The sequence below is a fragment of the Megascapheus bottae genome, chromosome X (genome assembly GCF_031878675.1).
Source record: "Megascapheus bottae isolate mThoBot1 chromosome X, mThoBot2.hap1, whole genome shotgun sequence".
In the NCBI taxonomy this organism is placed as follows: Eukaryota; Metazoa; Chordata; class Mammalia; order Rodentia; family Geomyidae; genus Megascapheus; species Megascapheus bottae.
The window spans coordinates 19976845-19993493 of record NC_143547.1 but is presented as its reverse complement, the minus strand read 5'-3'; the positions used below and the strand labels follow the sequence as shown (position 1 = coordinate 19993493).

The following is a 16649-nucleotide window of genomic DNA, read 5'->3' as shown; positions in this document are numbered from 1 at the left end:
ATTCTGACAGTATGTAGTGAAGCAGGTTATTAAATAATTATTTGCCTTCATAATTATCAGTTTTGCATATTTAATACGTACTTACAATTATTTTAAAATGTTTACTCATGTGACCACATATACTATGCAACGAAAGCTTACATGAAGTCTCATATACACATGTTTACACATAATTACATACATATGTATTATGTATTGTTCTAGCTGGCCTCAAACTGCTGGGTTCAAACAACTCTTTCACCTTTGCCTTCCAAATAGCTGCAATTACAGGCACATGTCACTGATCTGATTTGTAAAGTCATTTTGAAACTTCCAGCCATGATCCTCAGATCTCAGACTCCTGAGTACCTAGGATTATAGAAATGAGCCACTGGCACCTGGATGGAAAGAGCATTATTTAAGTTTGTTGATATTAGCGCTAGTTTTTTCCAGAACCATGGAATGAGAAACTGGAGAACAGACAGAAATCAGAGATATGAGGAACATCTGGAAATATATGCCAGGCAAAGGTAGCAATTAAGAAAGGGCTAGAAAAGAAATAGTCTTTTGGTACTCTGGCAATATAACTATTGGATTAAAAATCACTTTACTAAGAAATAGATTTTTATAACTAATTAATAAAGTGGTCAGAAAGCATAGCCAATTTAGAACTAAGTGATTGTTAATATAATTTTAGCAAACAGTTTCAAAAATATACAAGCATATTGTTTATAGATTGAAATTCAGGGAAACATAAAATTATAACCAAGAGAATGTGGAACCTTATTAATAATTAAAAATAATAATTAATTAGTATACTAAAATTAAAATTAGAAAATTCTTTAGTAGAATAGCCTTTCATGAGTTTCTGAGTGTACTTACTGTTTGTTTTATGCTGCATTCCAGGATATAATTTGTAGGATTAGTATTTTCTATGTGCAATTCTAAAGTTTCATGTGTAGGATTAGATAAGGAAAGAGTATACACAAAATCCCTAGGAAAAAATAAAACAAAAGTAGTAAATTTTCTTGCACTTATAAATTCGTTTATTAACTTCATATACTTGATCATTATTTGTCAAATTGTACCTTGCCCCAAAGATATGGTAGCTTATAATAATTATATACACAATTAAAAATTATAATGGTGGATTTTGACTTTTATCAAAAGACTTTTCAATTCAAAATCTAGATATGACTCAAGTAAAATAGAAATAAAATGCTATTTAACTGTTCAATCTTGACACACAGAAATGTAATAAAAATTATATAACACTTAAAATATGCTGCAGTCCTTACTCCCAGTGCATCCAATGGCTCAAGTAGTAGAATGCTAGCAAAAGAAGCTCAAGAACAGTGCCCAGTTCTAGAGTCCAAGCCCCAGGACTGGAAAAAAAAGAAAAAAAAGAAAAGAAAGCAAGCTCAACATTACAAGCTAAAAGAGGCCAAGGAGAACTCTTTTACAAGTTTCAGAAGAAATATGACCCCACTAGAACATTGAGTTTAGACTTCTAACCTCTAGGATTAGATTATAAAACAATAAATTTATGTTGTCCTAAGCTTCTCAGTTCATGAAACTTGGTGGGGCAGTCATGGGGTACTATAATGAAATGTATGAGTTTCAAATTAAGAATAATTACTTAAGAAAGAACATTTTGTTAGATTAAGTAAATCCATTATATTTTAGAGACCAAATGTTATCCCTTTATTTCCCTCTCTTTTGAAATATATTTCCACTTTGGGAACGATATTTGCCCTTTTTTCTCTTTTTTCCATTGTAATTAATAGAAGGGTTACATTATATTCGCCAGATAGAAGGTTCATTACTTCATTGATACCCCTTCTCATGTTTTGTCTCCATTTCCCTCCCTCCATCCCCTCTCCTCATCTTGTTTTCTCCCCTTCCCTATCCTATTTCAAATAAACAAATACACAAATACACAATATACAAGATAATAAGGTAAGATACTTTAACAATATGAAAATAACCAAGGGACAGCAAAAGAGATGAGAAATAACACAGTATATTAAGAACAACAATCACATATTATACGGCTCTTGCTTCCATATCCTGGAGGTATTTTCATTTAGCCTCATCCTATATGACCTTATCTAGGTTTTGCCTTATTGTAAACCTCTGGTAGGAGAGTCCAAAGTTTATACTAATAATGAAAAATGAGGGAAACCATTGGGCATATGCAATCAAGAACATTTTTAATGATTTTGATGAACAAAATAGGAATTCACATCCTTCAGAATCTTCATGTAATGGTGCATGATAATATAATACATTAAACTCATTTATGTACAGTTTTTCTTATTTAGTTCTTTTCTCATTTATATTCTAAAATAAAGCAAAAAAGGATCAAATCGGTAATAAAATTGCAAAATCTTTGCCAAAATATTAATTTTCAAATTACTTTTATTGGAATGAAATAAATGGTAATTATAAACTGAATGGGGCTATAATGTTATGATTCTTAGGTTTACTAAAACTATTAACAGGTTTCATGCAGTAGCATATTATAACACAAGAAAAGTATATGAAAAAGGTAATATATTTTGTTTTTGCCAGTCCTGGGCCTGAGCTCAGGGCCTGAATGGTGTCCTTGTTTTTGTTTTTTTTTTTTTTCTCAAGGCTAGAGCTCTACCACTAGAGCTACAGCACCACTTCTAGCTTTTTCTAGTTATGTGGTATCTAGGAATTGAACCCACGTATTGGTGCATGCTAGGCAAACACTCTTCTACTAGGCCAAACTCCCGGCCCTGGTAATACATTTTTAAATCACTTATTCTTCTGAAGCATTCTTTAAAAAATCAATTTTCTGCCCCCATCCACTATATCTCGATGCTTGCATGAAATAATCTTAATGTGATAGACTTACTTTCCAAGGTCACATTTTATGTCTGGTATTTTAGTAACTTTGGGCAGTGAAGTATTTAATCTGAGTAAAAACCAGAACTCATCATCATTCTTTTTAGGTTGAAATATAATGCTGGAGAAGAGAAATATTGAAGATTTTGTTAGCATTTTAATAAAAATTAATAAAAGAGGACTTTTCAAATTAGTAGAAATAATTGGTTTCAAATATATTTGATCACTGCATTGTGACACATTGAAATTTTAAGTTTATTTTTCATGTAAAACAACATTGTCAATATGTATTTAATAAATGCCAGATTAATTGATGAGAAATGCTTAAACAATATTTAAATGTCTTTCAAGATCAATAACAGGCAACTTTCACTCTAGCACAGTAAATTCAAATTCAGTTTGTTGACTACATGTGTACTTTCCTTTGAAATATAACAAATAACATATGGTTCTGGAAAGCTTCTTTATAAGCTGCATGTAGTCATATCTTTGGGAAGGACACACTTTTGTCTTTGGCTAACATCATAATTCATTATTGGGCCTATATCTCAGTTTTGTCATCTTTTATATTATGGCTTCAAATAAGTCACATAACTTTTGGAGATCATTTTCATTATTTATAAATTGGAGTATTTATCTTATTGCCTCTTGATGCTTTGAGTATTTTATGTGTCTATGTAGATAAAATTCCAGTAACAATGATAATGGAGCAAGGAGCCAAAACAATAAGCAAAAAATGTCTTTTAATGCATGTTAGCAAAAATATTCAAGATCAAGTAAGACTAACAAAATGTTGTACAAAAACAATTTGGGAAAAACACACTCCACATTTCTAGTAGTATAACCTATTAATGAAATGTCTGATGTAATATACTAGGTTGTTTTCTTGCTTTACATTATAATAAATTTTATTATTTACATTTTCAAAAATATATTCACCCAATAATTTGCTCATTTAATCTAATTTTTTAAAAGACATATCCTTAAAAAGAAGAAGCAGTGAAAACAATGTTGGCCTTCAAAAATTTGAGTAGATTGTTCAAGATGGTGATGTTAGTCAAAGGTTATAAAATTTCAGTTGGACAAAATTAAGTTCAGGAGAACCATTTTATGACAATTAATGACAGCTAATAATGTGTTTTAAACATGAAAAGTGCGGATAGAATACAATCTAAGTGCTTTTCTCACAAATCATTGAAGAGTATGTGAATAATTTTTCACTGGAGCCAAAAAAGTAACTCTAATACATTGATTGTATCAGAGAATAGCCTAAGCACATGTGAGGAGATCATTTTCAAAGGTTTTTAAATTGAATTTTTAATTTTAAAGGAACAGTAAAATATCAAGTTATATGTAAACTGTACCTTTCTTCCTTGTAACCTATGGATGCTGGAGAATACCGCACAACATAGTTAATACATTCTAGTGGTTTAATAGTGAATTCTGAGTATCCATTAAGAGCAGGACTGGTTAAACCCACATTCATTCGAATAAGCTTGGTTGTTGAATTAGAAAGAGGTATTTCAATACAAGCTGTTTCCTGAAATTACAAAACAAATACATAGTCAGCTTTCAGTAACCATACAGTCAATTTTCTATGTGAAATATAAGGAAAACTATTAACTAAAGTTATTTTATCATTCTCATTCAATCTCCCCAACCCACATTAATCCAGGTATGAAAAGTCTGTGAAACTCCAATTAACAACAAAAAAGCTGGACATATAGCTGTGGTTCACATGGCAAAGTGCCAGCCTTTAGAAAAAAAAAAACTAACAAAACAAAACAAAACAAAAAATACCTCAAGGATAAAATCCAGACTCTGTAGATGAAAGGAGCAAGAAAATAGTAATAGAGTAAAAATAAATAATTAGTTCATTGTAGCCAAATCTTTTATTATCTTTGTTATTAGTATTCTATATTGAGCTGAAAATATTTTGAACTTAAACATAAAAATAAATTTTAAATTTCATCAATCCTTTGATATTGTTTTTTTCTAAGCGTAAATACAAAAATCACATAAAATATACTATTACACAGATTTGTATTTTAAATGCCCACCTACCAAATAATTGTTTAAAAATATAAGATATAAGTAGTTTTAAGCATACACCCTACATTGAATATTAATACTCTATACATTAAGAACTATTTTGTCATTCACTTATGAGATGATCAAAACTTGTTCTTTAAAGTACCACTCCTTATATTATTGAAAAAATTCCAGAAATGCCTAATCATTTTGAGCAAATATAAAAACAGTACTGTGTAGGTAGGCATAGTAGTATATGCATGTAATTCTAATTCTCTGGGAGTTTAAGATAGGACGATGAAGAGTTCATGCCTCGCTTGGGCAATGTACTGAGACCATGCTATAAACAAAGAAATAAAGAAACAGAATTTAGGAAGAAAATTACATGGTTTTCTTGTCTAAGATGTCCGAGCTGACTACCATTCAAGTTAATGTTAAATAATTCCAGCTTTTGGAGGAGTTGAATATATGTGAATATTTCATGATCAAGTTTATCTTGCCAGTGGGCATATTTCTCTACTTGGATGAGTAGGCTTTTAAGGTTAATTTCTTGACTAAATCATAAATTGGTTTGGACTGATTGTTTTTGGAACTCACATTAAATAGTATTGACTATACATCTGGTTGTCTTAAGCAATCTTTTATATTTATATATGTTTTTTAGGTTCAACTACAGAGAATGATCCTAATTTAGAGGCATCAGTATTTTTCACTTCCTTATACATAAGGAATATTTTAGTGAACATAATGACAGTTCAAAAAATTGTTTCCATTTGTCAGAATCCTTTGTATAAGCACTAACATATGCATGTTAAATCTTGTGAAATAAGTACTTTAAACAAGAAGAGCATTCACCAATTCCTAAAATTAGAAAAATGAAAATTCAACTATTCATATGATCAAAATTCCATTTTAAAATGTGTATGAACAGGTATATTTAATTTTATTTTACAAACTGTTACAGATAAAATTAGAATGCATATTTATTTTAAACCAATTATATTTTCAGCATTTAAAATTCATTTCCATGTGTATCTTTTTCTTACAAAGAAACATTTTGAGAAGCTTAAGATCATAGTAAACCATTCATTTGCCTTTAGTAAATTAACTGCAAATGGATTAACATATTACATCTTGCCATTTGAGTTTCACTGAAATGTGACCCTGAGGAAATGCTCAGCAAAATTTCCCTTTCACTTTGTCCCCCAAACTATAACCTCACAAATTTCTTTCCTGTTTCTACTATAGTTTTTTGAATCCCTAAATGACAAAATACCTTGTATACAAGGAGTTTAGATCTCTGAATCACACGTGGAGGATGCCACTCACCAGCCAGATACATTTGAACCTGATGATAGTTATTATCTTTTATTGTATTAAACTACTGAATATTGGGTTAGCTGTTGTTTGAGGTAGAAATAGCATTATTAATTTTTCTCCAAGATGGTATAGCTATCCTTTTTCTGATATGCAAATAAAATAATATATGCTTCGCAGATTTGTAATTTTATCTGAAAAATCTTCCAATATAAAAACAAATCTTTCTATGAAATATCTAATTTCTGTCATTTTGTTTTCTAACCTCATATAAATTAGAGTAGTGCTCTTATTGTTTGTCAGCATTCTTTCATGGCTTTCTAGAATAATACTAGAGATAGATATGAGATACAATAAATGTTCATTCTAGAATAAAATAATTTATCAGAGGATTTTGTGCTTATGTATAAATCTAATTATTGGTGTGTTTGCTATTCTGAATAGTAAGTACTTCCTTTAGACAGGGGCTTGATATATAGTTATTCAGCCTGAAACTTACCTTACTAACAATTCTGATTTTAAACTCAGGACCCTCCTGCCTCCAGTTACTGAGTGCTGGATGGCTTTAAAAAGCTATAATATCTAACATTCTAAAAATTACATTTGTTGCCATTCCTGGGGCATTCCTGGGACTTGAACTCAGGGCCTGGGCACTATCCTTGGGCTTTCTCAAGGCTAGTGCTCTACCCTTGAATCAAGCACCACTTCTGGCATTTTCTATATATGTGGTATCCAGGAATCAAACTCTTTCATTCTTTTACACTGCAGTGCTGAGGATCAAATCCAAGACCTTATGCATGTTGTATGTTTGAAAGTTACTTAATGAAGGTAGCTAATTCAGATGGAACTGAAACTATCATATTATTCTAGCTCTTGACTAATTTTATCACTTGATTGCTGGCACACACTTCCACAAACAGAACAAAATTGAATTCACTGAATGTTGGCATAGGAAACAATTTCCACTAAGTTCAAATAAATAAAAATTGTATCTATTGATGACTAATTGACCCAATGATAATTCAATATTCACTAACTTAAAATACTTTCACTATATCCTCTCTCAGAATATGGTCAGGAGCTCAATAAAAAATGTTCCTGAGGTATAATCACCAAATAATACTAAAGTTAAAAATATTGTGAAAACTTTCCATTTTTATTTTATTTATTGTGAAATCACATCCAAGCCAATAAGCAAACTGAACTAAAAGCTGTTTTAGAAGTATCATATAATTCAAAGTAAGTGATGGCTATTATCAGTGTAGATAATTTTCCCAAATTGAATTGTCAGTTCAAGTAGTTCAGAACTTGGAAGAATCAGGTGGGAGTTGTAAGTTAGAAATGCTACTGTCATTCATGTCATTCCCAAATACACACCACTGAATCTAAGGAACTCTAACCTCCAAGTTTATCCTTTACTCATAACCTAACATTAAATCTGAACCATACAGAATGCACATTACTGTCAAGGTTGAAGGTAAATGGATAGCTGGGGGAAGCATGGGCTCAGAATGCATTACTATGTACCTGGGAATTGTGCTAATGCCAGAAACCCCAGAAAAAAAAATCTTATGGTTTTATTTATTAACATTCATACATATTCTATGGCCTTGAGTGAAAAATTATAGAATTGTGACCAGGAACTGGGTAAGTGCAAGAGGAGTGTGGGGCTAAGAGGAGAGGTAGAAAAATGAGGGGAAAGACAGGGAGAAGGCAATCAACAATTCATTTTATATACAATAAATTTAATAAAAAGTGAAGGAAGAAGTAAGTCAAAGTGAGTAATAATATTGAACAGGTTTACACTGGTCAAGATGCATTATGTTCACAAATGACTTTGTTAAATGGAATCTCCTTTGTATAATTTTTTTAGGTAATAAAGATTTTTCAAAAGAAGATAATGTTTTTGGAAGCCATATATGAGTACATTTCAATATTTTCATCATGTATTTTCTATGATTCTAGATAAATTAACACAAAAACTGGGGGGAAATAATTAATTTATAGACTTAAATATATTTTAAATATTTCCTCATTTAGTTTACATTCTCTTGAGCCTTTTTTTTTTGTCGATCATGGGGCTTGAACTCTGGGCCTGGGCTCTGTTCCGGAGCTCTTCAGCTCAAGTCTACCACCGTACCCCTGAGCCTGGTTGCTATCCTTGAGCTCTTCAGCTCAAGGCTACCATCATACCCCTTGAGTAACAGCACCACTTTCAGTTTTCTAGTGGAAAGAGACAAGAGTCTCACGGTCTTTAGTGTCAGGACTGGCTTTGAACCGTGATCCTCAGATCTTAGTCTCTTGACTCTTGAACAGCTAGGATTATAGGCATGAGCCTAGCTTTGAGCTAAATTTAAGATTCCAAATAATCAAATCTAAAAAGAAATCCGTCCACATAGGATTTGATTGTGCTCAATTTAAATATTTCAGTTGTAACCAAAAGGCAATTACAAGTAATTGAAACATTAATTTCAAATAATATTGCCATCTTTTTTCATTTAAATTCAGAATTTTGATAACAGAATTTATTAAATAATTTGAGCACATATTTCATGATACTTCATTAAGAAAATTCATTGTTTTATCATTGCTTGATAGCAAACCTATGCTAGTGTCTCCAAATATGTTTCAAAGTGACTGCTATAGTTGAATTATGGAGGAAGAATGCTAATTAGCACAGTCACAAAGATGTTTTCTCAAAGCACTGGAAATCTAAAATTGGTATGATTGGTATGTCACATACTTATTTGATATTAAAGTTTTTTTTTCTTTTCTTACTTTTTTATTTTTATTGTAATGTATAGAGGGTTTACAATTACATTCGCCTGATAGTGGGGTGCATTACTTCTCACACATTGATACCCTTTCTCATGTTTTTGTCCCCATTTCTCCCCCAACCCCACCTAATCAACTTATTTTTCCCCCTTCCTTTTCCTATTTCAAATAAACAAATAAACCTATATACAATATTGCAGGTAACAAAGTCAGATACAGTAATATTATGAGATTAACTAAAGGGCGACAAAAAAGAAGTGAAATAACATAGTACATTAAGAACAATAATCAGACAAGATAAAGTCCTTGTTTCCATATCAGGAGTTCCTTTCCTTTAGCCTCATCCTATATGACCTTATGTATCTAGGTTTTGAGCTATTGTAATCTTCTGCTAGGGGAGCCCTAGATGTGTACTAATTATTACAAATGAGGAAAACCATTGAGCCTATGTCCCTTTGGGTCTGACTTACTTGATATGAATGTTTTTTAAGGAAAGAAAGCTAGTATACCACAAAGCTCTGTTTCCCAAATCACTGAGTCTGTGCACATTGAATGGCACTTACCAAAGCAGAGCAATCCACTTCAATAATATCTCTTGGTGGTCCAGGAGTGCAATGGATCAAAATCTCATACCAGATTTTAAAGTTTGTATAATTTTCATCTGAAAACAAAACAAAATAAACCCTGAATAAACTGTAAACAAAAAAAGCATAGCATTCTTTTTGTTGTTTTGTGGGTCATGGGCTTCAACTCTGCCTGGGCCCTGACCCTGAGCTCTTCAGCTCAAGGCTAAGGCCCTATTCCTGGGCCTGGGCGTTGTCCTTGAGCTCTTCAGCTCAAGGCTAAGGCCCTACCCTTGAGACCACAGCCCCACTTTCCATTTTCTAGAGGTTAATTGGAGATAAGAGTCTCAGGTCTTTTTGTGCCCTGGCTGCCTTTGAACCTTGATCCTCAGATCTCAGCCTGAGTAGCTAGGATTACAGGCATGAGCCACTGAGCCTGGTTTTCATTTAATTCTTAGAAACAGTTTGCATGTGTTTATGATATTTAAATGCAACTATGCAAATAAATCAAAGTATGCTGAACAGAAAACATTTCATTTTCTGCATAACTCAAAACTATTTTTTCCTAACAGTTTCAATGCTTTAACTCATATAAAACCAACACAGGTAAAAAAACGGTATAACTGAAGAGATTGCTTCACAGATCTGAGCTAGTAAAAAGACAACTAAAATTCCTTCAAATCAGAAGACCGGTAAACATTAAGATGACTACCATTATTTTAGAGGTTTGGTAAACTAACTCAAAAGTCCATTCATTTTTTTCTTGAGGGTCATGGGGCTTGTACTCAGCCTGAGCTCTGTCCCTGAGGTCTCCAATTCAAGGATACCTCCCTACCCCTGTGCCTGGACACTGTCCCTGTGCTCTTCAATTCAACGCTACTACCCTTGAGCCAAGCCCCAATTCCCATTTTCTAGAGGTTAATTGAAGATAATAGTCTCAGGTCTTTTTGTGCCTCCTCTGGCTTTGAACTTTGATCTTCATATCTCAGCCTCCTGAGTAGCTAGGATTACAAGTATGAGCCACCGCGCCTGGCAAACGTCCAGTCATTATTGACAATATTAGTCAGGCTTAACTAGAGCAATAGACTAAAAGGTGTGTGTGTGTGTGTGTGTGTGTGTGTGTGTGTGTGTGTATGAGAGAGAATTACTACTATTCTAGTTCATTTAAGAACATTATTACAAATTCATTAAATAAAAATCTCTCCTTTTGTTTACTTCCTCTGTCACTGAAATTTTCACCTATTCAACTATTTCTTGCAACTGTTTTTGTCTGATTTGCTTATGCATAAAGGAATATTCAGGAAAGCAAAATCAAAGTTCAGCAAAATAAAACATCAAGGAATGGCAGGTACTAGGAAAGAGGTGGGGTCAAGGGAAAAGGTTAGATGAATGAAGAGAAGAACAGGAAAATTTAGTTAACTGAGATCACTGCATACCCACTATTCAGAATAAGAAGGCTGTGGAATCATTTAGAGTGCCTAATGCCAGATGAATGGAAAGTGAACAAATCCAGCAATGACACCCACTGGACACTACGTTGAAAATGAACTATACAATTTGTGATGTGGGGCACAAGAGAGGAAAACTGGAAGAGAGCGAGGGAAGTGGTGCATTTTTCCAAAAAGAAATGAGCTGTTTACTTGAGTTATACAACTATCACCCCTCTGTACATCACCTTTATAATAACAATGAAATAAAAAGATAATGTAGTATATATCAATTTATACCATAGAGTATTATGTAGCAACCAAGAAGAATAAAATTATATTGTCTATAGAGAAATTGTTGGAATGGGAAGCTCTCATGTTAAGTGGAAATTCATGCTCATAAAGACAAAGCATACATTTTGTATAATAAGTAAAAAAGGATAAGAACTTACATAGAAATTACTTGGATGCTGGGGGAAAGAAGCAGATTAGGTAGAATGTGTGAAAAAGTAACCATGAAACTTAAAAATTTTAAGAATGATAAAAATGGAGTATGGGAATAGCAAGTTAGAATTGTTTAACAAAGAGCATTAAAGTGAGTGCACGTGCTTAAAGTATCAAATTTGAATTTACGGAAATATTCTGAAGAAATTTCTCTTTTGTAATTAACACCCCAATAAAAAAGAAAAAAAAGTGAATGATAATGAGGATTTATATAGATTGATCATGAAGCTATCATAATAAATATAGCTGATTCTTCTTCATGAAACTATCATAGATAATTTACCTGTCTCTTCTTCAAAAACAATGTGGGAATCCTCTGATGGGGTTAGTTCTTCACTCATTTCATCCTGAGAACTAATTTTATCTCTACTTTGAACACAAAATGTAATTGCACCTGTAACACATAGGTATAAGATGCAAAATTAACCAGGAAGGAAACTTCAAAAACAATCATTCTGAAGTATTGATAATTCTGTCTAAAAGCTTACAAATATAAACCTAACCGTAAGTTCTACATACTAGTATAATTAAGCTTCATAAAGTTACAGAACAGTTCAATAAAAGTTAAAATATTTTCAAAATCGGTATTAAATACTAATTTCAGATTTTCTTAAAATCAAGCAATTGTGTCAGTTACTAAATCTGTCTAATCTGTCAGATAACATGCATACCAAGTGACTATTGTTATATATTTTCTTCTTTGGTCCTATTACTATACTATTAATTATCTCATTGAAACATTTATTTTTATGCTGGGTAATATATTTTATTTTTATGCTGGCTGCTGATGGTTTATGCTTATAATTCTAGCTACACTAGAGGCTGAGATCTGAGAATCATCATGCAAATGCATCCTAGGCATGAAAAGTTTATGGCATACTTTTCTCCAGGTAATCATCAAAATCTGGAATTGGGGCCGTAGGTGTAGTGGTAGGGTGTAAGCATTAAGCATTAACTCACGGACAGTGCCAGGCCCTAAGTTAAAGGCCCAGAACACACATGCACATACACACACACACACACACACACACACACACACACACACACACAAAGTTTTACATCATAGTATTATAATATCCCCAGTATGAATTTTCTGGAAACATTTTATGCATAAAATACAAACCACTTGATATAATAATAATGTCAATATTACTATTGCCAAGGCGTCTTAATACATTAGAATTAACATACAAAATTATTATTAATTTTAATGTTTATTAATATATTTATGGGATCATCATAAATCGCCCTTGGTTTCTTCCTATCAGCTTAACATATGTGAAGCTTTGCACACAGACCCATGAATTCCTAAGAGAGAGAAAATAATGAGATGAAACCTATTTTCATTTGTTTGAGTAAGAAGTAGAAATGTCTTGTATTCATAGGCAATTTAAAGATTATTTTAGGTATATGGTCAAAGATAGTGAAATACGTAACTTTTGACCTGACAAATACAGTGCATCTAGTCACACAGAACTGTGAAGCAATTAAAATATTTGTAATCTTTTGTTATTTTTTTCTTCCAGTACTAGGGTTTGAACTTAGGGCCTTACATTTGCTAGGCAGTCTGGGCTACATAGTGAGACTCTATCTTAAAAATATGAATCAGGCAATCCAAAATTTCATATGGAATAATAAAAGACCCCGTATAGCAAAAACACTTCTTAGCAGAAAGAACAGAGCCGGAGGAATTTCAATTCCAAACTTTAGACTCTATTACAGAGCTATAATTATCAAAACAGCTTGGTACTGGCACAAGAACAGGCCTGAAGACCAATGGAATAGAACTGAGGACCCAGATATTAAACCACAGACATATGGCCACCTAATCTTTGACAAGGGAGCCAAAAAAATAGAATGGAAGAAAGACAGCCTCTTCAACAAGTGGTGCTGGCAGAACTGGTTAAGCACCTGCACTAGAATTAACTCCAAATGGATCAAAGACCTGGAGGTAAAAGCTGACACATTGACAACTTTACAAGAAGGAATAGGAGATACACTAGGCCTCCTTGGCACAGGTTGAAACTTTCTTAATAAGGACCAAGAATCACAGCAAATAAGAGAAAGGATGGATAAGTGGGACTGCATTAAACTGCGGAGCTTTTGTATGGCAAAGGACATAGCCAGTAAATTAATTAGGAAGCCTACAGAGTGGGAGAAGATCTTCACCAACCATACAACGGACAAAGGCTTCATATCTAAAATATATCAATAGCTCAAAAAATTGAATCACTCCAAAACTAAAAGTAACAACCATCACATTAAAAAATGGGCCAAAGATATAAAGAGAGTCTTGTCTGAAGAAGAAACAAAAATGGCCTATAGATACATGACGAAATGCTCAACATCTCTGGTCATAAAAGAAATGCAAATCAAAACAACTCTAAGATTCCACCTCACTCCAGTTAGAATGGCCAGGATCAGGAAAACGAATAACAACAGATGCTGGAGGGGATGTGGCCAGGAGGGATCACTACTACACTGTTGGTGGGAGTGAAAACTCATTCAACCACTATGGAAAGCAGTATGGCAGTGCCTCAAAAGGCTAAACATAGAGCTCCCCTATGACCCAGCAATTCCACTACTTGGCATTGACCCAACCATCCAGAAACTAGGGCATACTAAATCCACTAACACAATAATATTCATTGCAGCATTATTCACCATAGCAAAAATATGGAACCAACCTAGATGTCCCTCAGTTGATGAGTGGATCAACAAGTTGTTAGGAAATGGAAAGCCTTAGAAAAAATCATATTAAGTGAAGTAAGCCAGATTCAAAGGAACTTAGGCTCAATGGTTTCCCTCATTTGTAATAATCAGTAGAAACCTTGGGCTCTACTAGCAGAGATCTGCAATAGAGAAAAACCTGGATACATAAGGCCATATAATATGAAGCTAATTGAAAAGATCTCCAGGATGTAGAAACAAAAGCCGTATAATGAATGATTGTTGTCCTTAATGTACTATGTTATCTCTCATCTCTTTTGCTGTCCCTTGGTTATCTCATATTGTTACAGTATCTCACTTTGTTATCTGATGTACTGGATTTGTTTGTATTTGGTTATTTGAAATTTGATAGGGAAGGGGGGAAAACCAAGACCGGGGCGGGGGGTGGAGGGGAGGGTAATGGGGACCAAGACATGTGAAAGGGTATCAATGTTTGTGAATGAATGCACCTTCTATCTGGCAAATATCATGTAACCCTTTTGTTAATTACAATAAAAAATATATATAAAATATGAATCAGGGCCAGGAGTTTGGCCTAGTGGTAGAGAGCTTGCCTAGCATGCACAAAGACCTGGGTTCAATTCCTCAGTACCAAATACATAGAAATAATGCTGGAAGTGTGCTGAGGCTCAAGTGGAAATGCTCTAGCCTTGAGAAAAGTCCAAGGACAGTGCTCAGGCCCTGATCTCAAGCCCACAATTGGCAAAAAATGCAGAAAAATATGAATCAAAATATTTTTTATCTTTATTTTTATTTATTTATTAGTTGCCAGTCCTGGGCTTGAGCTCAGAGCCTGAGCACTGTCCTTTGACTTTGTCAAGGCTGGAGCACTACCACTTGAGCTTCAGCACCACTTCTGGCTTTTTTTTCTATGTATGTGGTGCCGAGGAATCGAACCTGGGTCTTCGTGCATGCTAGGCAAGCACTCTACCACTAGGCCAAACTCCTGGCCCCTCAAAATATTTTTAAAGAATTTATTAACATTGATTTTTACATCATATTTCAAGTGACATGTGAATCAAAATATTTTGTATAAAATATTGGAGAAGAGGTTCTGATAATTCTCTTACAACTGAAAATCTTAAGCACATGTAGATTATTAAGAATACATTGTAGAAATACCTCACTGAAATTATTTACTCTCTTTGGTGGTCTAAAGTCTTGGCATTACCAGAAGCACTACAACCTTATAAGGGAGCCAAGGAAATTCGAAAAACACTCAGACATATACAGATGGAGATATAGTGGAAAAACCAGGAGTTGCAGGCCCACCCACCCTTGGGCCCAGAGTTCCCACAAGCAAACCTACTTACTTGTTTGAGTTCACACAGGGAAGGTTACCATGGATACATGCAAAAAAATAAAGACTTTATACCAATATTACAATCAGTCAAAACAGAGTTTGTGTGAGAAACACTGGTTCCTGTAACGTTTTATTAAGGAGACTGTAACCCAGGCAAAATCAAGAAGTGTATTTTCCTCTATCTGGTCTCCAGGGTTAAGCTCTCAGCACTTTCATCTAGCCTGCAAGTCCAGCACTAAGGAAAGTGGGCTCACTCTAGTCTCTTAATGTCTCAAGAGTTCTCTGTTTTAACCTTTCCATGGCTAGTTCTCAGTGTTTTAAGTGCCGCTGAGGTGGTAATCCAAACTCTGGAACCTTTTTCTGCTTAGTGTCAGAGTTGCCTACAGCTTTAAATGGGAACCTGAGAAGATATTATCAGAAATTGATCCTAGTTGCCTGGCTTGAAGCTCATAGTCTGCATTGTATTTTTTCCCACCATGCTCCATATTATTATTTAACTTCTCATCTCAAGCCATAGACATGGGACCTTGGAGTATCATTATGACTTTGTAAAGTTATTGCTAAAATTTTCTTTTTCAAGTTATACTATGATGCCAAAATTTACAAGCTGGGCACAGAACTTATTAATATGATATTCTCAAATAAGGGACTGCAAATATTTAAATAAATGATTTTTGTGTAGATTATTAGAATAATGGGCATAAGTTATGTTTTTTTTTGTCTGTCATCGGACTTGAACTCTGGACTTTGGCATTGTCCCTGAGCTCTTCAGCTCAAGGCTACTGTCCTATCCCTTGAATGACAGCAGCACTTCAGGTTTCCTGGTGGTTAATTGGGATAAGAGTCTCATGGACTTTAGGGCCAGGGGTGGCTTTGAACTGCGATCCTCAGATCTCAGCCTCCTGAGTAGCTAAGATTACATGCATGAACCACCATGCTCAGCATAATTATTTTTTGTCCTATATTCTTTTTTTTTTTTGCCAGTCCTGGGCTTGAGCTCAGGGCCTGAGCACTGTCCTTGGACTTTCTCAAGGCTAGAGCTCTACCACTTGAGCCTCAGCACCACTTCTGGCTTTTTTCTATGTATGTGGTATCGAGGAATCGAACCCGGGTCTTCCTGCATGCTAGGCAAGCACTTTAACCACT

The 16649-nt window shown here is 33.9% G+C and overlaps 1 protein-coding gene across 1 annotated transcript in view; it reads right to left on the bottom strand.

Moving 5' to 3' along the window:
- Positions 1-16649, bottom strand: part of Cfap47 (cilia and flagella associated protein 47) — a 206544-nt gene that overhangs the window by 35820 nt on the left and 154075 nt on the right. The window contains exons 50-54 of the mRNA XM_090325738.1: positions 11754-11864; positions 9540-9637; positions 4218-4393; positions 2864-2974; positions 862-973 (exon numbers count right to left, since the gene is read on the bottom strand). Of these exons, the coding sequence (XP_090181864.1) occupies positions 862-973; positions 2864-2974; positions 4218-4393; positions 9540-9637; positions 11754-11864 (608 nt within the window). The remainder of the gene's footprint in view (positions 1-861; positions 974-2863; positions 2975-4217; positions 4394-9539; positions 9638-11753; positions 11865-16649) is intronic.